This window comes from Pipistrellus hanaki (assembly GCF_964339955.1).
Source record: "Pipistrellus hanaki genome assembly, chromosome: 7".
NCBI classification, from domain to species: Eukaryota; Metazoa; Chordata; class Mammalia; order Chiroptera; family Vespertilionidae; genus Pipistrellus; species Pipistrellus hanaki.
Genome location: NC_140509.1, coordinates 38,633,752 through 38,658,404, shown reverse-complemented (window position 1 = coordinate 38,658,404; position 24,653 = coordinate 38,633,752). Strand labels below are relative to the sequence as shown.

The window sequence follows — 24,653 nt, the reverse complement described above, 5'->3', positions numbered from 1 at the left end:
TTATTTTCTCCCAGTTTACTCCTAACCTTAAAGCCCATGTCTCACATCAGACTTGTGTGAAATTGTGTCCCTATATGTACCTTAATCCTAGCCACAGCTTCCTAATCCCCATGCCTTTTCGGGGGCTCTGACCTTTACCTGGCTAGAACAACTGTCCCCAACCTAGAGCTGATGAAAGTCCATCCACCCTTAAACCCACACCTTACACCATCTCCTGGGTAGATTTCCCCAGCTGATGAGCTCTCTCCTGGCCTTGAACCCCATGGCATTCTTGTCTGTGCTTCACTACAGGGGCCCTTCCTTGACCCTCTCTTGGGAGACAGTCACAAGTGTATGTCTCTAGGACAGGGATGAGACTGGACTGTCTACAGACCCTGGCACAAATACAATAGGGTCTCAAATCTGGAGGAGACAACTGAGCTGAATTATTTTACATTTTCTGATTTATGCTAAGAAGTCAACCTATGTGGGCAGGCAGTGAGAATGCTTAGCAATTTTTAAAAATGGATGGCTTAGACACTAAATGTATAAATGCAAAAGCATTCTAATTAAATTCTAATTCCATTTTGTTTAAAGCAAAGAAATCAGATTAGCGGTTTACTTTGTATAATTTATACTCTCATTCTGCAAATACTATTGCCTAAAGATTAACAGCTATTATTCAACCATGTGCTGAATAGTCAGCATTCTGGATGCAAAACCCATGTATCTTTCCTGGGGTTCAGCAGGCCAAGGAAATAGAAATTGTACACTTTGCCTTATAAAGGAAATGAGGCCTAAAAAAGACACAAGGACAAGTCCCCAAAAAACACATGTAAGCAAGTGCAATGACATGTAACAATTCAATTATGGGGGCACAGACTGTGCAACACCATTGTACAAATAAATGACAGCACCCTGCTCTTCACCAGCTGCCTGCAGAACCAAAGCAAATTCTACAACGACACACACCAGCATCACATTCAACTGAGAAGTGAATCTAGTCGCATTGCCTCACTTTTAAAATCTGTGTATGAGGAAGGGGTTCTTGGGAGGACGGTCTTCACACTGTAATGGGAGCTGCATTCCAAACCCACGGTGGGCAGAGGTGGGAGAGGGTGTCATTCACCCAGCCCAGATCCTTCCCTCTGTCCTTCTAGGGCCCCAGGGCCCTGATAAAAAATGCAGCAATAATGTGGGCATTAGAGGGTCCCAGCATAGGAGGGGTCTTAGGCGGGCAGAGCAGGGAGGTTTTGTGGTTAGCATTTTAGTATTTCCAAACTGTTGATAATGCGGCATCTAGGTTTCTCATCACAATATGTTTCCTTTTTCCTTTCTCATGTATACAGTTTTGCTTATTTACACTCCCCTTCAAATAGAATTCTACTCCCTTACATTATTTTCTTTAGTTCTTCTGTACTGCATCCTCTGCGTGTGGCCCAACCCCAAGGTATATTCTTACCCTAAACCCCTTTCAGGGATGAATGGAGAGCCCCATTTCACCCTGGGAATATACAAACTCTCTTGAAATTGTATTTCTTTGCCAAGTTTCATGGGCATGGGCACTGTGGTACACGGAGAACCACAACTCCTGGTCTCCACTGAAACGCTCTTTCTTGGGAGGAAGTCAGCGTAGAGATTCAGAGTGAGGTTCTGACGAGCGCCATGGTTCAGGAAGCCAAGAGAAGCCTTCCAGAGTGGCTATGAGCAGCAGCTTCCGTCCTGCCTAGAGACGGAGCTTCTTAGAGAGCATTACAGTAAAGGGTGAAGCACATGGCCAAGGGACTTCTAAATGGTATGCATCATAATGAAATAATTTCTCCTCAAGGTGACCTCCTTGCAAGGAACAGCAAATCAGCGTGAGGGATCATGAATGCCACTCAGCATGGGAGTGGCCAGGAAATACTAAACAAGCAAATGCTTTTCCTTTGCCACATCTATATCCCCCATTCTAATCTGTCTTATATTTCCTAATGTGCCCCATTAATCTGAACCAGTTACAAACCTAATAAAATATTGGTAGTGCTGCAGATATTCATTCTGAAACAAGCACACATCTCTGGACTATTTATGGGGCCATCAGGACAGGACCTGGGTGTGGGCAGCAGTTCCTGCTTGTTATGTCAGCTCTACTTAAGATAACACAGAGGCCAAAACCGGTTTGGCTCAGTGGTAGAGCATCGGTCTGCGGACTGAAAGGTCCCAGGTTCGATTCTGGTCAAGGGCATGTACGTTGGTTGGGGGCACATCCCCGGTAGGGGGTGTGCAAGAGGCAGCTGGTCGATGTTTCTCTCTCTTCGACGTTTCTAGCTTTCTATCTCTCTCCCTTCCTCTCTGTAAAAAATCAATAAAATATATTTTTTTTAAAAAGATAACACAGAGGCTTCCCACAGGACAGTCAGCTTTGGGTTATGACTGGAATCGGAAGTAACCTCTCACAGAACTGTATTTCCTTGCTTTGTGCTGGATCACTAATCAGTCCAATAAACGGACACATGAGTCATATAACACAGAGTTAGGAATGATCACAGGCTATTCTTGCCCATCATCACGAACATACACAGAGACTGCTCTCCCAGGTCCAGTTCCAGAAAAACCAACAGACTGAAAAATGTCGATGACCATGTGTTGCATAATGAATAGTTCCAGATTCTACTTCTGTCACATTTTTGAAGGTCCAAATGTTTACACAGTTGCGAGAGCTGGAACTGTTAGTGCTTTAATACAATATCTCAGTTTAAGACTGACATTGATTCATGTTCCCCCATATTTCAATTCCTTGTTACTCGGAATCATCAAGGCCCTCATGTAATACCACACATGAGCAGTCATTGTGTTTAGAGGGGGTGTTTTCTGGGACTTTGTGGGGTAGAGGAGAGAGTTCTGCAAAAAAATAAAAATAAATAAATAAATAAATAAGCCAGGAAATCACTGGAGATTTCATAAGTTAAGACAAATACATAAGTAAAAGACTTACATTTATGAGCCTTCAGTCCTTCAAAGGAAACTGGTCCAATCTCATAATACTCATACTCCCAGGTGTAGTCAGAGTTAGATGCAGACTGCTGAGATGTTCTGTTAGAAACTGACCTCTGGGCAGACATCTCCATCCTGTGCACATGGAGAAAGGCAAGTGCAGAACCTGTTAATTCACCCACAGCTGCGCAGGGACTCTGCTCTTGACCACCTTTGAGACTTAGCAGGAAGACCATTCAGGGAGGTCCTACCCACTAGGTCAGGGAGAGGCCCTAATGGCTGCCCACACATCCTACAAAGTGACCATTATTTCCTGTTCTCTCTCCACTAGGGTAGAATGTATTTGATATCAGACACCATGTCTTCTTTTGCTGTTGCCCCCAACACCACATAATTTACCCCAATACCTGGAACATACAATAGTAGTAATCAACTTTCAATAACTGATGAAAGAATGAAGGGAAGGAGAGAGAGAGAGAGAGAGAGAGAGAGTATATCAATACATCTGAGCCTGAAACTTCAGGCTCATCACCTATACCTGAGTGAATATGTAAAGAGCCTACAGAGCCCTAGCCAGTTTGGCTCAGTTGGATAGAGTGTAGGCCTGTGGACTAAAGGGTCTCGAGTTTGATTCCAGTCAGGGCACATACCTTGATTGCCTGGGCCCTGGTCAGGGCCTGTGTAGGATGCCTACAACCAATCAATATGTTTCTCTAACATCGATATTTCTCTCTGTCTTTGCCTCTCTTTTCCACTCTCTCTAAAAGATCAATGGGGAAATATGCTTGGGTGAGGATTAACAACAACAAAAAAAAGAGCTTACAGAGAATAAATAAAATTAGTATCAGGAGTGAACTAACTCAGCATATCTCTATTGAGCATCTACTATACAACAATAAAGACATGCAACCTAAGTCTAGTCAAAAGGGATGAAGAAAAGAGAAGTGGACAACATAAGTTGCATAAAGGAAGAAGATCCTAAATGGATGATCCTCCTAAAATTTGTCCTGTTTTCAGGATATCCCAAGTGTCTTCTTTCTGAACACTTCAGGTTAGAAAATTCTAGCTTTTTTGAGAGAAGAGGTTGTACTATGCAGTATAGATGCCGAAGGTGACAGGTCTACAGAACCAGTATTAAATACTGAACACCTGCTGTGTGCAAGACATTGTCAATTGTGGATGATAAAGATTAAATGGCACTTTAAGCAAACATAAATGTTTAGGATCTATGCAAGGAGCTAGGTCTTATGGAAGCATCCGTGAGAGAACTCTGTGTTTGTAGTAAAGCTCTATGGTTCTAATTTCCATTCCCTTTACTCCTTTTCCCTTCTATAAATATCTTTCATATTGGCACAGGCCAGAACTTGCACATGACTTGCCCTGTCTGCATGCTCTGGTTTATAAGCCTTTCTTTTTCCCAAATAAATCCTTTCTGCTGATGAAACACCTAGTTGACATAGGATAGGAGGAAATACTTGAGACACAGATCAGGACACCCCAGACCTTCCCTCATAATGTGGAAGGAATACAAAGTGACAAATAACAGTGATTTGAATGAAATACCAGTCAAAACCACGATTCACTGAGCAGTTACCACCACTGGGCCCACCCACCAAAAGCTTTCTGAAGCTCCCATTCTCCTGCCCACACCGTAGGTCAGTGTCACCCACTGCCACCTATTGGGCACAACCCCCGAGAAGCTGAAGCAAATCTCCACCACCCTTTTGCTTCAAGGCATGCATCTCACCTTTTTCCTCTTCCTTTCTTCCCCACCTGACTCCAACTGTTTGGCATTATATTGTTCAAAAGATGGAGTGCTCTGAGCCAGAGTTATGTATATGCCTGTGTCAGAACTGGTGTGACTCCGAGGCCCAGCCAGATGAATTATTCCTCCAAAGGTGGAAGAGAGTGTGCCAATTCTCACTTGGGAAAGAAAGCTATGCAGATTTTAAGAAAAGCTGACCTTTAAAGAAGTATTGAGCTCCCTGTCTAATGTCAGCACAAAAATAATATAAAACCATCCCCACAGTATCATCTTCAGCCTTTTTCTTATTTGAACAAGGGGTCATTTCCCTCAACAACAAAATTAATTTCCTCAGAAAATGAGAACTAATGACTCAAACCTAAGAGGTGCTATCCTCATTCATGAGAATTTTATGAGAGACAGACAGGAGTAGCCACCTCTACAGTTGTAAAGTCAGAGACAAATGACAGATTGAGATAAACGTAATTTCAATTTTAGAATGTTAGAAGAATTTCACACCATACAGAGAGAAAGTCACCAAAAGACCAGGGTCTTCATCTTTGCTCTATTTCCATTTGCAATGTGACCAGGCAAGACACTCGTCTCTCCCAGCCACATTTTCCTCCTCTACAAACCTGCTCATCCTCGCTGTCTGAAGATGCTGTTGTCAGAAAATGGTATGGCTACATTCACTAATAGCTACCATGATCACCCAGCTTGTTTTTTTTTGTTTTTTTTTTTGCTTCTACTGTTACTAACTGCCAGAAGCCAGTTTCAGCATGTCATAATTGCAAGAGTTTCATCGAAAGGTTGATGGAACTTGGGGACTCAACAAGGGTGAGGCACATATGTTATTGCCTGCTGGAATGGCTAAAGGCATTTCCCCAAAACTGAAAATGATGACTTGCTGCCAGGCAGCTCAGGGGATCTCAATCTAGAAGTTATTGCCTCCTGTTGGCCAAACACCTGAAGGCAATTCCTCAATCTGACAATGGATTCTGTACAAAACCCTACACTTTGATGTGTATATCTCCACCTTGCCTTAGGATAAATTGTGTTAATAAAAAGCAAGGGGTCTGGAGACAAGGAGAACTTGATTTTTTCAGTCAAGCTCCTCATTACCCCCTCCCCCCCCTCATATGCCTTTCAAAATTATGTTTCATCTCTGAACTCTTATTTAATTTATGCACAGCCCTTTCTCCAGGTTTCCTGAACCATCCTAGATGCTGGGTCAAGATCCACAGGCGTTAAATGGCGTCCAACGTCCAGCATTAACTAATTCACTGCAATCCTTTCTCCACATGTCAGCCAATGACCTTTAAAAAAAAAATTGCCCTTGTCATTCCTTTGCCTAATTATTTTAATGCCTTCTCATTGATCTAAGGATAAAGTCTAAAATCATTAAAATGTCCTATAAGGTCATAACTTGGGCCTTGATGTCTCCTCTGATCATGCCACATTCCCTATCAAACTGTACTTGCATTGTTTGCATTTCCTCAAACACTTCATGCTCTCTGCTACCTGCACACATGCTGTTCCCTCTGGCAGGAATGTCCTTCCTACCACCACATCCCAACCCAGTCTTCCTTCTCTGCTCATCATCTACATCAGGGATCCCCAAATCTTGCCAATTACCGGCTCCTATACTGACTGCAAGTAAAAAATGATTTTTACATTTTTAATGGTTAAAAAAATCAAAAGAATGGTAATATTATGTGACATGAGAAAATTACATAAAATTCAAATATCAGTGTTAAGAATAAAGTTTTATTGGAACACAGACATTTTTTAAGGCTTCTGTAGTATTACAATAACAGAGCTGAGGAGTTGTCACAGAGATAGTGTGGCCCAAAGTCTAAAATATTTATTTTCTGGTCTTCTATAGAAAGAGTTTGCCAACCCCTCCTCTAGAGTAATGAAAAATAAAATAAATAAATAAATAAATAAATAAATAAATAAATAAATAAGAAAGAAAGAAATAATGAAAGATCTGAGCTTCAGTTTTTCCATCAGGAAAATGAAGGTGGTATCAGTACCTCTTCATGGGATTGCTATTAAAGTTTAAATGTGATATTGTATAAAATATGGCTCTCCAGGACCCAGGTCAAGATCAATAAATAGTAAGCCGGCACTATTATTACTATTAGCTAAGCTATGCTCATGTGGGCCAGAAAAGCCTAGGTTTGTTCTTCAGACATCAGCCACTCCCCTGTCAGCCAATTCTACCGAATTCACCATGTAGTCAATTGATCTATGTGTTCTAGACAAATGAATAAAATTATAATAAAAATAACTCAGAAGACATCTGTTCAGGTTTCTTGAGAAAGTTATCATGAGAAACATGTACATCCTAGAATTCTGCTCCATCCATCAAAAAGATGGTGATAATCTATTTACTGAAGGGAAATAAGATGAAGTCTGGCTTGAACATATCATTTTTATTGGAAATCAGTATTACAGACAATGTAATAAGCTGAGCAGAGGGAAGCACCAGGCTTCATCTAGTGTCAAGACTGTTAATAGAAAAACAGCAAAAGTACATCAAACAATGAAAATAAAGTGGGGATATTGTTTTCCATGTTCTGTCTCAGCTGCTGGCCCCCTGGCTATACTGTTCTCCACATCTGCACACATTGCTGGCCCCAGCTGTGGTCTTCCTGTCACTCTCTCAGATCAGAAAGAAACACTGACACCCCCCTCACAGGGCTGACCAAGGACGAGCATAAAATATAGCTGTGAAAGAGTCAGACCCAAGAAACATCAACCACTTACCTACCCTAGAGAAAATGCTATTTAATTCCTCCTTTTTCTCCTCCTTACACCACCCCTGTTCATCTAATGAGCCATTTAGGGATGGAGAGAGACCAAATGTAATGGAAGTCACATCTGCAAAGACCCTGAAAATGGAAAGGCTGATCTTTGCACTGACAGACGCACCTGGAGACAAGAGAGAGTGAGTAACAGAGTCAAAGGTTCTGAGCGAATAACAGTATCAGAGGTTCTTCCGGGAATGAAAGGCTAGACAGCCCCTCCCCAGCAGCCACCATTTCAGCAGCCTTCGCATAAAAGCAGAGGGTTTTGTTTTCACTGTTTTCCCCTCTCAGAGACAGGTTTGGAGGACAGAACCTCTGGCCTCTCCTTTAAAGCAGTCACCTCGCACCCTTGCAAAAGGCATTATGTTTTTCACCCAAGCCTCAGAGTAACCAGCTAGGTGGCCAACTGCACAGTGACACCCAGCAAGCAGGAGTCTTAGCAAGGCCATGCTTTGTATAACATCCGTTATCAAAAACAAGGCTGCCTTTCTGAGCTTTGCAGAAATGTAAACTGTCACTGTGTCACCATTCAGAAGTTGCCAGCATGTCTGGGTAGCAGCCCCAGAGGCTGATATTCTCACCAGGAACATCTGGCTGACAACAGGCAGTGAGGGAAAGGTCGTCTGGCACCAGTATACTTGTGCCTGCGGGTGCTGAGAGGCAGACAGCTGCTCTCTCCTGAACACAGCAAACAGGAAATGCAGCACTTGAAGGAGCCCTCTGCGCCTCTGCTTCTCCCATATTTTCAGGATGTTGGATCCATGATATCAGCATCATTAAAAATAAATTCTTCAAGAGGAAACATCCTAACCAAGCTTCCTGGAGCAGCAAAAGGAGATTAATTGTTCTTCTGAGAAGCTGACAGCAGCCTTGCCAATAATAATGAAAAGTTACCACCTCATCTCAAGGCCACAGCTGAAAAGGAAGTCTACCTGTATATGAGGTTCTTTAGGCCAACTTCTGGGGCGGAGAGGGATACAAATATATCTCAGATCCAGGAGGAAAGAACATGATTAGCAGGCCCCAGACAACTGTCATGGCTACGTAAACATCACCCCTTCTCCCATGCATGGCCCCAGGACTTTCTTCCCTCTTCGGACTATCCAGTCTTTCCTTCTCCAACCCAGGTTCCTACAGCACTCCTGAGCACTATACTTCTTAAAGACACAGGTCAAGCAATGCTCTCCATCTCCCCAATTTAGTGAGATGTCCTGGGAAATGCAACCTTCTATGGGGTGAATAAAGGCTCTTCATCAATATCCTTGGTGGATTATGATGGGTACACACACCAATCAGGCAGGCTGTTGCCTTGGATTTAGACAACCTTTATTTCCATTTTAAGGGGTAAACATCAGCAGCTGTTTTCCCAGTGATTGCCACCTCATGAACAGGACATTAAGGGCAAATCCAGAAGAGCCCATAACCCCTGAAAAATGAGTGTGTGTGCACGCACGTACACACACCCCAGCACAGACAGAAAGAGCACCCAGAAAGGCAGCCCAGAAGCTCCCAGCCAATGCCACAGACCCAAAGACCCACGGTGACCAGCCTGCACAGAGGAAGAAGACCTAAAGACCTATTTAGATTTCAGAACAAAATTCTCTATTGCAGTGCTATTCTATCTTTTTTGTCTTCCATTCAAAAACTCCAGAAGTATGCGTGCCACCCAGGACACCAACCTCTGCCCTGGGCTGAGCCATAAAAGTCTCATTAGTTACCTGTTCTTGTCTCTTTCTTCCTCAGAGTCTTGAAAACAACAGTGAGATGTCACCTAGCACAACACAGAGATGTCACCCTCATGATCCATCACCCAATCTCTCTCCCACAAAGGCATCTGAGAAACCAAAGGTAACGTCCCACCAGGCCACACTCTAGTGGCTGAGAAGGCCAAGGTTGGAACTTCAGAGTCACAGCTTTAGGGGCTTAATCCCCTCATCCCATGGCGATGTCACCAGGCACCCAAATCAGAGCTCACAGTGCACCCAGCTTACCTCTGTCTAAGAGAGAAGGGCCACACAAGCATCAAATGAGAAGCTTCAAGATTCTGAGTTGGGCAAATGGTTAGCTCAGAGCCAGCTGGATAATCCTAAAGCGTTTCTACAAGGCAACACACCCCAGCAAAGAACCATGCCTGAGCCTCTAACGTCAGAGCCTTTGCAATCTCCTCTCAGGGCAGTGCTTTAAAAACGCAGACCCCGTCTTCTTCCCCAGCTTACTTCTTTTTACAGATTCCCTGTGAACCACCACCTTCTACTTGCTCTTTTCACTTCAATTCTCAATTTTGCAGATGCCTTTTCTGTGAATCTATTTGAAGTCAGAAACTCCTGTCACGGGTGTGCACTTTGACTTCCTCTGATTAAAGAGGTCTGACACTCGGGCTACTAACACACTGGATTCCTTCTCCCCTTGCAAATAGACATACTTCCCAAATTTCTCTACACTCTCGGCTTGCGAGTTTATTCAAATGAGGCCTATGGCCCGCAAGCCAAGCGTTTGACATGCTTGCTCTATACACTATCAACTTTTTCATGCCACTCCCTGATATTTCCGAGAAGGCGCTCAGTTACCCAGAAGGCCTCAAAAACATGGCGGTTGACAGCTGGCCAAGAAATTGTAGGTGCGTGTTCCTGTCTATTCCCACGTCACTGCACAGCAGCTACTTGTTCTAGGAGCTAAATGTGGAACAAGAAGTGCTCCCAAGCCTGAACAATTCCTCTGTCTTAAAATCAGAATCAATGCCAATAGAAGGACAACTTCCAAAACCAGAAAAAGGACTCGATATTTCATGGAGCTAAATATTCACCCAAAGCCTGAAATGGAGAGACAATGAGTGGGACTCCTTCCACTAGCTGTGCAACTTAGAGATTAAGGGTTCGAGACTCCTTAACTCACCTTCTCCAATAATGCCCTGGGTACCTATACAGTAGTCAATAGGCCAGAAAGTAATTTTTAAAGTTACTGTTTCCTGGCTCTGTCCCACGTCCTGGCTCAGTTCAGCCAATGGTGATTGCATGAACAACCAGCGGCTGGAACACAATGACTGCCCCTTGAGCCTCTGGAGATGTTTGGAGACAGTAACAGATCTTTGCAATATGCCGCATGGCACAGGCTATGCTAGGACTGCACAGACCAATCCTCTAGCGGCCTCCTCTGTCCTCCTGACTCTCTGCCATAAGCTCCATCAGGGCAGGGCCTCCCTGCTTGTTCACTGCAGTACTCCCAGCAATCCACACAAGGCCCGGCTCACAGTGCATGAGCAATGAATACTTACTGAATCAATTTCTTATCACGCGGAGTAGCCACAACGTTATCTTCTTTCACTCTTTTTCCCAACCCTGAACCCGAGACAGACTTCTCCAATTCTATCAGAAGCTTCAGTTGCCCACACAGGGAAAACACACTGTAAAACCTCCATCAGGAAAGGATTTCCTGGGACTTGTTGAGATGAGGCATGACTGAGATATGTGTGGGGGTAGCAGGCGCACTGCCCCCAGTGGCCACACCTAGCCCTGCCCTGCGGATTTGGGAAGCTGGGCTTTCACAGCCCCCTATGTGAGGAAGCCCTCATGAACTGAGTCACACTGACCAAGCATAGCAGAACGATTTACGACCGGAGCGTCAATTTGTTGAATTACAATAAGGAGTAAAATGCCCAAGTGGACCAGAGCATACTTTACACAGTCTAGAAAATAAAATTTAAGATCAGAAGAGTAGCTGGTGAAAGTGGAATTTGGGCAAAGGAGCTATGTAATAAAACAGGGCTCTACTCAGCTACCCCATTACATGCTGTGCTGTCCGTCTCATATCCCCGCACAGATGTCCTGTTGCAGCCACAAAGTGAGGCCATTCCCACGGTGGGGCTAAGGTCCCCACCACAGAAATGTCACACGGTTGATTAACGCCTGCCTTTCTATGGATCTTGCTTTTCTTGGTCTGGACTTCAAAAAATTCTAGGCATGTTGAGGACACCACTGGAATCTCAAGTCAGCCACTCTAACATAGCTAGGTTTTCTGGACTCCCAAAATTGTCCATTTACGTTTGCTCTATTCCTGAATCTTCAGTGAATGGGTGTTTGTTTAAAAGCACTAGAGTTGAGTCAATGACCAACTATCAAAAACCAGTGCTTCACAGTGAAATAACTCACACCCATTAGGATGGCTGTTATTTAAAATAAAATTCTAAAACACAGAAAACAATAAGTGTCAGCAAGGATGTAAGAAATGGAAACCTTTATGTGTTGCTGGTGGGAATGTAAAATGGATGCAGCTGCTATGAGAGACCGTAGAGCAGTTACTAAAAAATGTAAACATGGAATATCTTATGGTCCATCAATTCCAACTCTGGATATACACCTAAAGAGAAAAAAAATTAAAGGAGGGACTTCAATAGTTATTGTACAATCCCCACAACAATAGCCAAAAGGTGGAAGCAATCCAAAGGTACACTGGCAAATGAATGAATAAACAAAGCATAGTATATACGTGCAACAGGATAGTGTTCAGCCTTAGAAAGAGGAAATTCTGGCATATGCTACAACATGGGTGAACCTTCAAAACATTAGGCTAAGTCAATAAGCCAGACCCACAAGGGCAAATGTTACATGATTCTACGGAAATGATGCACCTAGGCTACTCAAATTACATAAAGACAGAGAGTAGAGTGGTGGTTGTCAAGGGCGAGGGGGGAGGGCACTGGGGCATTCGTGTTCGGTGGTTCAGAGTTTCAGGCTGGGGTGAGGAACAAGTTCTGGAGATGGACAGTGGTGATGGTTGGACAACAAAGTGAATATACTTAACGCCACCGAATGGTACACTTAAAAAATGGTACATTTTATAGTATCCATATTTTAAAAGTTCTAAAAATTGTTTTAAAAAAGAACATAATTTAAAAACCAGTACTTTTTGACTAATGTACTTGGAAGGGGTGTAACTGAGAGCTCCTCCAAACAAAGGACCACCCCCGGTGAGAAAAAAAACGGTGCTGGGACAGCCAGACAGCCCTCCCCGTGCGGCCTCCCTCCACGGCCGCCTTCAAGGATCCAGCTTTGCTCTTTCCAAGAGCCCCTGAGGGGCTTCCTCTCCCGGAAAAGCAGTTCTCTGCCATGGCTGCAGAGACGCACCCTTCTCCACGTCAGGGAGAGTATTGGTGCTGAAGGCCGCCACGGTCCTCTGAGAAAATAAATTTCTGTTGTTTGAGCCACTCCGTCTTTGGTATTTTATTATGGCAGCCCTGGGAAAGTAATATAGCTGCTAGAATTGATTTTTAAAATAACAATGTCCTCTTTGATAAGCTGATTCTATAAACTGTCCATTAAAAATGACTTCCTTTATACCAATCACTCTTACTATAACTAAACAACAAATATATTTTTTGGTAAGAACACCATTTTCAGAATGCCATTAATCTACCCCAGGATATGCCAGCTTCAACAAATACGTTTATTACATTCTCATCAACATGTACTTCAAGGATAAAGAGCACTGGTTTTAAGCATGCTAAGATTAGTATAAGTTAATTCAGCCCAACAAAAATATTCTAAACACTGTGAGCTCAACTAGAAAACATTTCATGGAAGTTGAAAAGTAAAGGCCAGTAACCCCAAAGAATTCAGACTTCACACACACACACACACACAGGTTAAGGTGCAGCACAAAAGCCTGATGACACAAACAGACAACAGGTACAAAGGGCTCGTTAAGAAAGAGAGGGCTCATTATGGCAAAGGATCCTGGGAGGGGACCTCAAAGATGGTCCTCTGAGCCCTTGTCCACTCTATTCCGCCTGCCAGCCCGGACTGGCTTCCCCCTCCTCTCCAGATTCCTATGTTCCTTTGAGGGTAGGGCTCAGTCACCACTTGTCCCATGGGGTCCTGTTCAGGTGTCTCAGCCCAGGAGGACCCTCTCCCTTCTCTGAAAGCCCATCACACGGGTTACTGGAATCGTTTTAATAAAGGAGAGAATATAAATCAGACTGCCTATGGATCTGACTTTGCCTCTCCCTGAACCTTCAGAGGGATGTGCATAGCTGCTATAATACATAGCCAGGTGCATTACCGTTTTACTGATACTGGGGAAACAAACACCCTTTCCATTTTCATTAGTGTCGTTTTATGAAATACCTGGAACAATAAGACTCGGGCGAGTGAGACCACAGTCTCTTGAATGCTTAGAGGACGAGCTGGTAAACAAGCCTGCTTCGCAGTGATTGCTCACGGTGTCTGTCTCCAGGCAGCACACACTGTTCTTCACAGCCCAGAGCGGAGTCATTCTTTTGACAACCAGGCTAAAAGGAGAGAAATTGGGCATTTCTATCTCTCTTGCACAGAAAAGAAAATTTAAATCAAAGTGGTGATTTATTTAAGAGCTGGAGACAGAGCAGCAGGAAAGCTACACTTTCTGATGATTATCTTATCCTCTAGGGTCCGGGATTCACAGTTTCTCCACCTACTCCACCCACTGCGAAGCACAAGCCCTGAATACAAGAAAACCAGAGCTTGGCGGAGTGAAAGCAGGCAGGCACCCTGGGCTCCTCAGCGTGCGTGAAGGGGTCCGGCCAGGAGGGAGCAGAGGGGGCCTTACAAAGTGAGGGGCAGAAAGGGGTTCCCCCCATCTGCTTGCCTAGGACTCAGGATGCCAAAGAAACCCCAAAGCCTCTAGCATATCTGGCATGTTCTCCTGGAGCACCAACTTTAAGAGAAGACTTGGAGGATTATTTTTTTTATTAAGCTGTGTTACAGAGCAAGCTGCAAAAATCAAATGACTATTCCAGATGAACATAGTACTCGGACACTTGCTTCTGGGAGGCTTGGCCTCTGCTTCGGACTCCCAGAAGCACAGGTGCACCCTCCTCTCGTGCTGGGGTCGTTTAGTGGAACATTGAGAGGCTCTGACAGGAATAGAGGTAGGTTTACATGATACCATTTCCAGATCTTCGTCTTATAATTACTTCTCTCCCCTTAACCCCCCGACAGAATTACATTTGCTGGGAAAATCTACACAAAGGTTAGGAGAAAGAGGTTATGTTGACAACCACTCATCCACGCTCATCATCTCTTATTTTTTCTTCTTTATCAATCAGGCAACTTCAGAGCCAGCCCGCAGGAAGCTGCCCCCTCAGCCTGCCCTGCCTTTGCCTTCAGCCGGTGTTTTTTTGCTGTTCACAAGGCCATACATGAGGAAAACAAAGGCGCCTTGGAGGAGAATCATTATTTGAAGCTTATATTTTCCCTTGAAGGGTCATTAAATTTACTTGTGTTCTCTAGTCAGGCGAAAATTGCATACATCTTGGGGAAACAAATGAAAGCAGCAATTAAAGCCAGATTTTAACATCCCTGACATTAGCATCTCATACATTCTCAATTTCTGCTTTTTTTTTACTTCACCATAATGGATGGAAGAATCACATTTGCAAGGAAGAAGAAGCAAAAGTGCACATTTTCCTCTCTGTCCAACAAGACTAAGCGCTTCTCATGCTTCAGTCAAGGGGAAAAAAATCACTTTGCACCCTAAAATAAGCCAAAAATAACATGACCAATGTCTAAAAGCTGGCCTCCAAAGTAAGCAAACCTTGAACATGTCCTGTAAGCCTGGACTCACCATGAAAAAACAACAACTTCTATTCCGATCGCTTGCTATGGGAATGTCTGAAGATAAGCTATGACTTTGGGGAATATGATAATCGTGTGAGAAAGTGTTCAACCACGAACAACAGACCGATGTCCACTGGAGAATCCTGGTAATTGTATGGGGTGTTTTCTTTCAAACATTTACGGTGCCTTTATCTTCTGAAGCGTGACCCCTTGCACTCTACATGCCCCTACCCCTCCATCTACCACTGTCTGAAGTACATGTAACATCCAACAAACACACTGCTACTCTTTACTATTTCTTTTTTTAAATATATTTTTTTATTGATCTCAGAGAGGAAGGGAGAGGGAGAGAAAGATAAAAACATCAATGATGAGAGACTCATCTGATCAGCTGCCTCCTGCATGCCCATCCCTCTGGGACCGAGCCCTCAACCCAGGCATGTGTCCTGACTGGGAATTGAACCTTGACCTCCTGGTTCATAAGTTGAGGCTCCACCACTGAGAAACACCAGCCGGGCTACTCTTCACTCTTTCAAATGAAGCATGCATAATCCATCCTCTGAGCTGGCACATGTGTGGGACTGAATCAATAATTTCATTTTTCTCTTCCACTGTCCCTTTCAATGCATCCTCCCTGCCCTCATACGAACACGCTTGCACAAAAGGTCCCATGACTTTTCTGCTCAAGCAACCACTTCAAAGTCCCCAAAGAACTAAAATGTGCAGTCTGGAAATAAAAGAAACTTCAACCCGCTTATAACACTAAAACCTGCCCAATGCCAGCTCGGTCCTGCAGCAGCTGGTCCGCTGCAGGACTTGGGGGACAGTTAACCTCGGTTCTCTATCTCCACCTTATGCAGCTTCTCACCCCTCTGAGATCAAAGCAAGCAGACAAGACTGTGCTGTCTTCACACTATTTATGGGCCCTTGAGTGATATTCATTGTCCTTCAACTGACTGCTCACTCACTACCTTAACGTCTAGATTTCTGGAAACTCTAGCTGCTGGGGTGCCCTTGCCCTTAGGCTAAATTTAGAGTGGCCCTGGGCTAGCCCCCTCTCCCACATGGTCCCCCACCTGGTCTCCAGGACATCCTCAGCATCCCTTATCCCAACAAACTCTGGGGAAGGAGGTGATCCTGCAGCCCAGGCCACCAGGTGAGCCCCAATGCAGGAAACACATGTACAGCTCAACTAGTGGTCCCACAATAGCCACACCCCCCGCCACACACACACACACACACAATAGGTTTGGGATAAAGGAAGGAACAAAAGATCCCTTTGAAGAAATCCTCTCTTCATCTTCATATTCTTGAAATGACCAATGGTTTGGGAGTTATAAAAAAGTTCTCAAATATTTACACTGAAATTTCTACTTGGTTGTCTGGTCCTTTCCTTTCCCATTTCACTTAAGTGCTTTAGTCAAAACTTTGATTAAGTATCCTGTTTTTAATAAACACAAATATTTAGAATAGCCTGTTAATTTCCAGTTATTTTTAAAGTTCACTTTTGTCATATATCTCTTAAACGAAGGAACTTGAGTATTGAAAGGGACATTCAGAAACATCAAATTCAACATAAAATCCTCATGCAGTTTGGAATCCTCTCCCAGGAGAGACAGAAGATGGCCCAGCGTGGGCTTTGGTCTCCTTCTACTTCCTCTTCCTGGAGTGTCTGAGGACTGGCCTCGTAACTGGCCAAGGCTCCTTTCTGCAAAGTTAACTGCTCCCTGTTCCACATGTGGCCTGGTAGTCAGACCCTCATCCTCCAGGACACCTTCCTCTGGATGCCCTGAGGTGGGTCCCTGTCCTCTGCAAAGGGGCCACCCAGACTGGTCACTGAGTAAAGTGGGCCTGGGCTCCTTTGATCCAAATGCCACACACAGGTTGGGGGTCGATGACAGTGGTGAAGGGCTCAGGTTCCAATGTTCTGATCCTAGCTCTACTGCTTACTAGTTACATAATCTTATGCAAATTATTCAACCTCTCTGTGCCTCACCTTCTCATCTGATAAATGGGAATGGTGCCAATCATATTCCATTCTCATGGGATTGTTACAGGGATGGAGATAAAATGGTGAAACACTCATAGCTGTGCCTGGCACATAATAAGCTCCATACAAATGTCTATTAAAAGACCTGCCCTTATCACTGCAACCCCTGTCTGCTATGGAGCAGCTACTTCGCATTTTGTGTACTTCAGTCAGAAGTTGGTGGGCCATTGAAACACCCAGGGTTTCTCTCTCACACAAAGTGCTACTCACCAGGATCACTCCTTCCTTTACTTAAAAAATATTTTTTTAAATTAAATCTATTGGGGTGACACTGGTCCATAAAACCATATAGGTGTTGCCTGATTAGTGTGGCTCAGTGGTTGAGCACCAACCTATGAACCAGGAGGTCATGGTTTGATTCCAGGTCAAGGCACATGCCTGTCTGCAGGAGGGGGTGTGCAGGAGGAAGCCAATCAATGATTCTCTCTCATCATTAATGTTTCTATCTCTCTCTCCCTCTCCCTTACTCTCTGAAAGCAGTAATAACCTTTTGAAAAACCAAACAGATTTCATGTATACAACTCTATCACACATCACCTGCACTCACCACCCAAAACCAAGTCTCTTTCCACCACCAGTTAGCCCCCCTTTGCCCTCTTCTACCTCCCCCTACTCTCCTTTCACTCTGGCAATCACTCTACTGTTGTTCATGTCTATGGGTTGTTTTCTCCCTTCTTAATCCATCACCCTTTACACCCAGCCCCTCAACCCCCACTGATCCTTTGAATCTAAATGTGGAACTAGACTTTCAACCCTAATGTGAGCTCAACATTGTAGTGTTAGATCTCTTATCTGGATGTAAAATGAGTCTCCTCAGAGTACCCTCCTAGGTTTGTAGATGCTAAGAGGTGCAAGGAGAAGCACAGACCTCCTGTATTCCAGTCTTCCCTCTCCTCATCCTTAGGGGCAGTATAAAACTTTGTCACATGCCTTTGCAAAAGCAGGACACACTTGAGATCGTCCATGATGGGGAGGGGGGTCCGTGGCTTTATAGGTTCCTTACTTTGGGAACCTCTGTGAAATGTAAATAATAACAGCCACCCAGCTGTGAGGACCAAAGGGGACCAGGGGACCGACCTACCTGCCGTGTATTAGAAAGAACCTCGCTAAGTTGCTATCACACCCTTACAGTAACAGGTTAAACATAAAGGAGTTAGAGATTAATTCTGATGGCAAAATACCTCCACACCTGGGGGTCTAGAGAAACGGGGAGGAAGAAGGTTACATTTTCCAAAATGTGCTGATGATGTCATTTGCAAGATAAAAGATGGTGACCCCCGCCCCTGTGGGCAGAGTGGGGTGAGCCTGGAAGATGAATGGGGGCAGCCAGGGATAAGTATGCATGCCCAAGCAGAGGCAGCAGGATCAACACACACAGGGAGGGGTTGTGGGGCTGAGGCCTCACTTCCTCCCTTCCCCCTCCCTCGGTCCCCTATCCCTGGGGCCTTTGGTTAAAAATAATAATAACAAAAGAATGAACACACAAGGTGATTCATAAAACAGTACTTAGCGTTGCACACATACAATGCACTCTGATTTTCTCTTCCTTTCTAATGATTTCATGTTTTAAAAAATGCTGGTGTGACTCACTACACGAATGTCATTACCCCCAATGAGTCAGGACCCACATGTGAGAAGCAATGGCTCTATGACTGTCCCCTAGCTACCGACCGACCAGCTAGCTGGTTGCTGGAAAAGAGAAAGACGTTAGTTTGGCATAAATTGTCTTCATAAATTCTTTCTGAGGTGGTCTCCACCTGTCTTCTTTAAGGATTTACTTTGGAATGCTGCCACGAAGTCATGTTTCCCTCTTTTGAAAAGTTCCCCCGGCTCTGCTCTCCTCTCACAAGCCTGCTCTAAGGTTACTGCGAAGGCTCTCACGGGCTAGATTGCCTGTTACTGGGGGGCCTTGCACAATCCAGCCCACCTGCAGGATTTGGGCTGGCCCGCCCGAGTTGAAAAGAAATCAACAGAAGCTACTCTTTCTCCTGTTGCATGTTCCTATCACCTCATCTTCCATAGACATCGAAGGATCTTGCTGATCAGAACAAAACCCTATGTGGTGCGCGGGGACCCCAGCTCAGGGTGGCCTCTTGCTTTCAGGACCTCCTCCTGGGTGATGCGCCCCAGGTGAGGCACCTGAGGAGCCCTGGGCTCACAGCCCTCCTCTCCAGACCCTCTGTTCCCTGGGGGTTTCCGCTGGGAACCGCATTTCACCTCTAAGAGTTCATGTAGGTACAGGAGTCCCCTTCCCTTCCTCGGAGCAGCGTAGACACGCGCCCACAGCTCCCTTTGCCTTCAGAGCACGGTGGGGTGTTCCGTTGCCTTCGGATTAAATCCCAGGGGATGCTGGGTTTTTCGTGTTACCTTCGCTGGGGAAACCTCAAAGCCTCCACACAAGTTTCTCACTGGGCGCCTCTGTCTTCCGTGATGAATTACGCAGAGAGGATGGCACCGGGAGGGAAGGGAACCCGATGTTTCTCTCTCATCAGCACCACGGCCTGCGGGCCAGCTCTCCGGTGCAAGCAAAATGAATTCACTGTCCAGCGGGGTTCATTCGGGGAACCCTGCCCGCTGCAGGGCGCGCACCCGCCCGCAGACAGCGCGTTCCGCCTGAGCCTGCAAGGAACCTGCAAGGAGCCTGCGCCCCGAAGGCGGCGGGACAGGATGGAGCCGGGCGGGCGGGGAGCAGAAAGTTTTCTCACCCCCCGGGGAAGAGGTGACCGTCTCTTCTCAGCCAAGAGGAGAAAACCCACCGGAACCCCAGTGCCCCTGCTGCTTGCAGCCTGTGCTCAACCCTCCCGCGGGAGAGTCAGCAGCGGGCGGCGAGGAAGGGTTTAAACTCAGGCCCCACTTCCCCTCTGGGCACCCTCCAACCCCACTACCATCCTCCCCGCAAAATTCCAAACTAAACACCACCCCCAGCCCACATCTAGCCGGCTGCCTCCGCCAGGACCTCAAGCGCTCCACTCTGAGTCCCCCACCCTTCCCCGGTTACCGGATGGAGCGCCCCGGCCACGGGCGCAGCTGCTCGGAGGTGCGTGAGCTGCCTCGCCGCTTCCTCTTCCTTTTCCTCCTCCTCCCGCAGCGCCCTGGCCGCGGCCGCCTGGGGCTGGGAGTCCCTCCGGCTCCGGTGCACTGCGCCCCGCGGGGACGCGCGCTCCTGCCCCGCCCGAGGCTGAGGCTGCGCGGGGCCGAGCCGCCTCCCCAGCCCGGGGTGCGAGGCCACGGAGAGGGGAGCGCCGCAGAGCCCTCTCCTGCTGGAGCCGCCCTCACACTCAGCCTAGCCAGAGCCTGCTGGATAGAAAGGAACAGAAATCTGAGAATATTCCTGACCACCGGCTCTTCGTGGGTCTCTTGGGCCAACTCTGAATAACGGAGGGGAGTGAAAGGGAGGGCACCCGCATGAATAAGATTTATTTAAAAAAAATCCTTATCATTTGGGTGCAAGTTCAGTGAAGGTCAGGGTCCTCCAAAATGTGGTACTTGAGTTACTACCTCGGTTTTAGTTCTCCCCCTGCTTCCTGGTACATAACATGCAGGTGTCCAATATCCCCCAAACAGGGCCCCCGGATAGGAGGGGGCGGGAAGTGCATTCAAGTTGGCAGACATGGCTCACTCTTCACTTGCAGTCAATATTTACTGAGTCTATCTTCCGTGCCAGACACGGATCTAGGCCCTCGGGATACAGCCTCCTGGACCGTTATTCTAGGGGGGGATCCAGGAATAAACATAACGAATAAGTGATATATGTAATGTGTGAAACAGCCCCAAGTGCTGTAGGGAAAATAACGCTGGTGACAGGTAGAGAATGTGGATGCTGTGGGAGCAGCTTAAAATCAGGTCAATGGGGGGGGGGGGGGAGAAGAGATATATGTATTAAGAGGGGGGGATATGTACTACTACTATATGTAATACTTTAAACAATAAAAAAAGATTGCAAAAAATAAAAAATAATAAAAATTAAAAAATAAATAAATCAGGTTGCCAAGGTGGCCTCTCAGGGAAGAGGGCTTTTGAGTCAACAACTGAAGATGAGCGTGCAGGTCCCTCTGGTACTGGGAGAAAGTGTTCTGCCCCAGAGGACATCTCTTTCACTGCGCATGGGCACTGTGTCAGGCAATGTTATCACCATCTCCGTTTCACAGATGAGGAAACTATAGTTTGGAGAGGCTAAGAGAACTGTGCAAGGTCTCATGTTAGTCAATGAGGAGCTTGCCTTCAAGCTCAGCACGCCTGGGCCCCAGACCCTGGCTAAGCTGACCCTATCACCCTGGGGAAAATACAGCAAAAGCAGCACCCAGGCGGCTGCCAACCATGTGACCACTCAGTCTCCTGGGGCAGAAAAGGATTCCTGGAGATGACATTGTATTCATTGATTATTTTATTTATTTATTTATTGTGTGTGTGTGTGTGTGTGTGTGTGTGTGTGTGAAAGATGTGTCATCATTACATGTAAAATGAAATAGTTTGCAAACCATCTGTACAGCTGTGTGCAAACACCTCAGCCTCATTCACAGGCAGTTTTGTTCTGGATGGAATCATTGGACCATCTGTGATGAGACTCATTAGTCCTTCCCTAATACTCCAATTGCACATTCCGTTCATCTGAATGTAATCCATCACCATGGAGTAGAGTCTGGATGGTGGGTCAGCAGGGCATGTGAGGCTGGTCAGGGAGGGCAGAGTGACAGAATGAGTGAAAGCATGAGTAAAAAGAATGACATCTTACAATTGTGACAACATGGATGGACCTGGAGGGCATTATGCGAAGTGAAATAAATCAGAGAAAGACAAATAGCATTTGATTTCACTTATATGTGAAATCTTAAAAAAATAAAATAAAAATAAAACAGACCCACAGATATAGAGAATAAGCTGATATTTGCCAAAGGGAAGAGAGGTGGGAGGTGGGAATTTTGTTTTTAAACAGAAGAGAGAGAGAGAGTGAGCGCAGAGCTACAGAGCTATTGCTGTTGAAAGGCCAGTCTCTGCCTTAGCTTTTAGAATCAGGGCCTGTCTTGGGCAGAGTGCCAATGGTTCCTGGGGCAGAGGACAGGGCACACTGCACTATGTGGAAAAGGCTAATAACCATCAGCTTCAGAGGCTGACCCCGCAGCACCCAGTGGGAACAACCTCATCAGTAGGGTGGCAGAGCACCAATTCTTCCCTAGGTATCTGCCTTCCCGTAGCTGCATCCATTTCCTTCTTCCCTTTCCCAGTGCCAACAGCATCTTCCTATCTTCCCTTCAAGGTCCATCTCAAAGGCCTCTTTTCCCAGGAAGCCTTCCTTACTGCCCCAGCTGCAAATGAATTCTTACTCTAAAATCTGATACCTCTCCACGGCACTCGTCATTTTAGAGGGTAACTCTAATCTTTTTTTTTTTTTTTAAGTATATTTTATTGATTTCTTACAGAGAGGAAGAGAGAGGGATAGAGAGGTAGAAATATCAATGAGAGAGAATCATCAATCAGCTGCCTCTTGCACACCCCCTATTGGGGATGTGCCCGCAACCAAGGTACATACCCTTGACCGGAATCGAACCCGGGACCTTTCAGTCCACAGGCCGACACACTATCCACTGAGCCAAACCGGTTTCGGCTATAGGGTAACTCTAAATAGGCTCCTCCTATTTCATCAGAGCTAGCTTCATATTTAATTTCTCCACAGGTCTTAGCTTAGTGCCCTGTGCCCAGTGGACATTTAATAAGTATTTTTGTTAATAAATCAATCTAAAAGAATACAGCTTCACTGTCCCTTAATTTTGTCTTTTCATTCCAAAAATAGCTTTCATGCTCAGAGATAGTGATAGGACTGAGCTGTATGTCGCTAGAGTTGTTGTTTGTCAATAGAAATTGACAACGGGTTTACTTTGAGATAAATTTTATTTGTCTCATTCTGAAATTGGAAAACTGCGGTTTAAGAGTCATTCCCCAGATCACCATACAAGACAATGACAGAGCCAGGACTTAACCCCAGGACCATTTGACTCCACCATGCGTGCTCTTCACCATAGTCTCATGGGGCTCTTCGTTCAACCATTCAGTCATGCATGCATTCATTTGAGCTTTCAACACATACTTAAATGTACCGAGTTCAGCCCTGCACCAGCCTTTGTGAAAATACCAATGATTAAAACACAGTTCTTGGGGAATTTGAGGAAGGTGGTGAAAAGGTACAAACTGCCAGTTATAAGGTACCTAAGTACTAGGGATAGAATGTACAATGTGATGACTACAGCTAACACTGCTGTGTGATATGTAGGAAAGTTATTGAGAGAGTAAATCCTGAGTTCTCTTTACAAGAAAAAATATTTTTCCTTGTTTTGTTTTTTTCTTTTTATTGTATATATGTGAGATGATGGATGCTAGCTAAACTTACTGTGGTAATCATTTCACAATATGTGTAAGTCAGACCATTATGCTGTCTAACTTAAACTTTTACAGTGATGTATGTCAACTGTGTCTCAATAAGCCTTGGAAAAACCCATAGTTCTTGCATGCACCGTTGCTTGCAATCTAGTAGAAGGGACTAACAAGTTAGGAAATAATCAGACTCCAGTGTTATGCGTCTTATAAAAGACATGCATAGAGGCTGAAAGAGCACTTGGTTTTACCTTGGATGATGGGGAAGTAGGAAACAGCACTAAGGATTCACTGAGAAGATGGAATGTCATTTTAAGTTGGAAGGAGATACAGTAGTTTATTATAATGATATTGAAGAAAAGCTAATGGTAGGCAGAGTAAAAATCAAATGAAAAGACATGAAAGCATGAAAGAAAACAATGCATTCAGAGGAAACTATAAGAATTCAGGAGGCCACAGCACTGTGAGGGCAGTATTGAGATAAGACAGGAAAGGGAAGTGGAGCCAAATCACAAAGGATCCATAAATGAGCTTTGTGGACTCTATTATTTTCTGAAAATGTATACAGTTATGGATGCTATTATGAATGGCAACTTTACACAGGAGAAGTTTGATCATTGTAGTCAAAATCTCCGAGGCGCTGACTGACCCAGGGCCGGGAGGTGGGAAAGAGATTTTTCCTTGCCACAGCCACTGCGCAACCCACGGACCACAGGTAACCCCCAACGGACTGCAACACCTGCCAGGATGCACTGGATACTTGGAAGTAGGTAAAAGATATGGCCCTGCCAAATCACCTTCAAATGGGAAGTGTCACAGCCAGCAAGGATGGCTGCATCCAGCCTTCGCAGCATCTGCACCAGGATTCTTCTAAGGGCAAAAGGAGAGGACAGTTGGGCAATGGGCAGGCTGGGAGGCAGAGAACTGACAAACCAGAGCATGTCCCAGGGAAGCAGCAGAAAACAGGACCTTAGTGAGCAAGACTGTGAGCCCTCCGTGCATGCTCCATGGCCCCACCAGGCTTCACTTGCTATTACGGGATGAACTGTGTTCCCCAGATTCCTGTGTTGAACTCCTAATCCTCAGAAGTCTGACTGCATTTGGGGACAGGGCCTGTACGTAAAGAGGTTAGTAAG

The 24,653-nt window shown here is 45.3% G+C and overlaps 1 protein-coding gene across 3 annotated transcripts in view; it reads right to left on the bottom strand.

Annotated features, from left to right (window-relative positions):
• The window catches only part of MRAP2 (melanocortin 2 receptor accessory protein 2), a 33,668-nt gene extending 13,300 nt beyond the window's left edge, over positions 1–20,368 (bottom strand). Inside the window, exons 1-3 of one of the 3 annotated variants that reach the window (XM_084889775.1) lie at positions 20,150–20,368; positions 13,632–13,795; positions 2,957–3,090 (exon numbers count right to left, since the gene is read on the bottom strand). In XM_084889775.1, coding sequence (XP_084745901.1) covers positions 2,957–3,089 — 133 coding nt within the window. In that variant the 5' untranslated portion in view covers position 3,090; positions 13,632–13,795; positions 20,150–20,368. The remainder of the gene's footprint in view (positions 1–2,956; positions 3,091–13,631; positions 13,796–20,149) is intronic. The other 2 variants (XM_084889774.1, XM_084889776.1) reach the window with 2 other exon arrangements.
• Between the last annotated feature and the right edge of the window lie 4,285 nt (positions 20,369–24,653).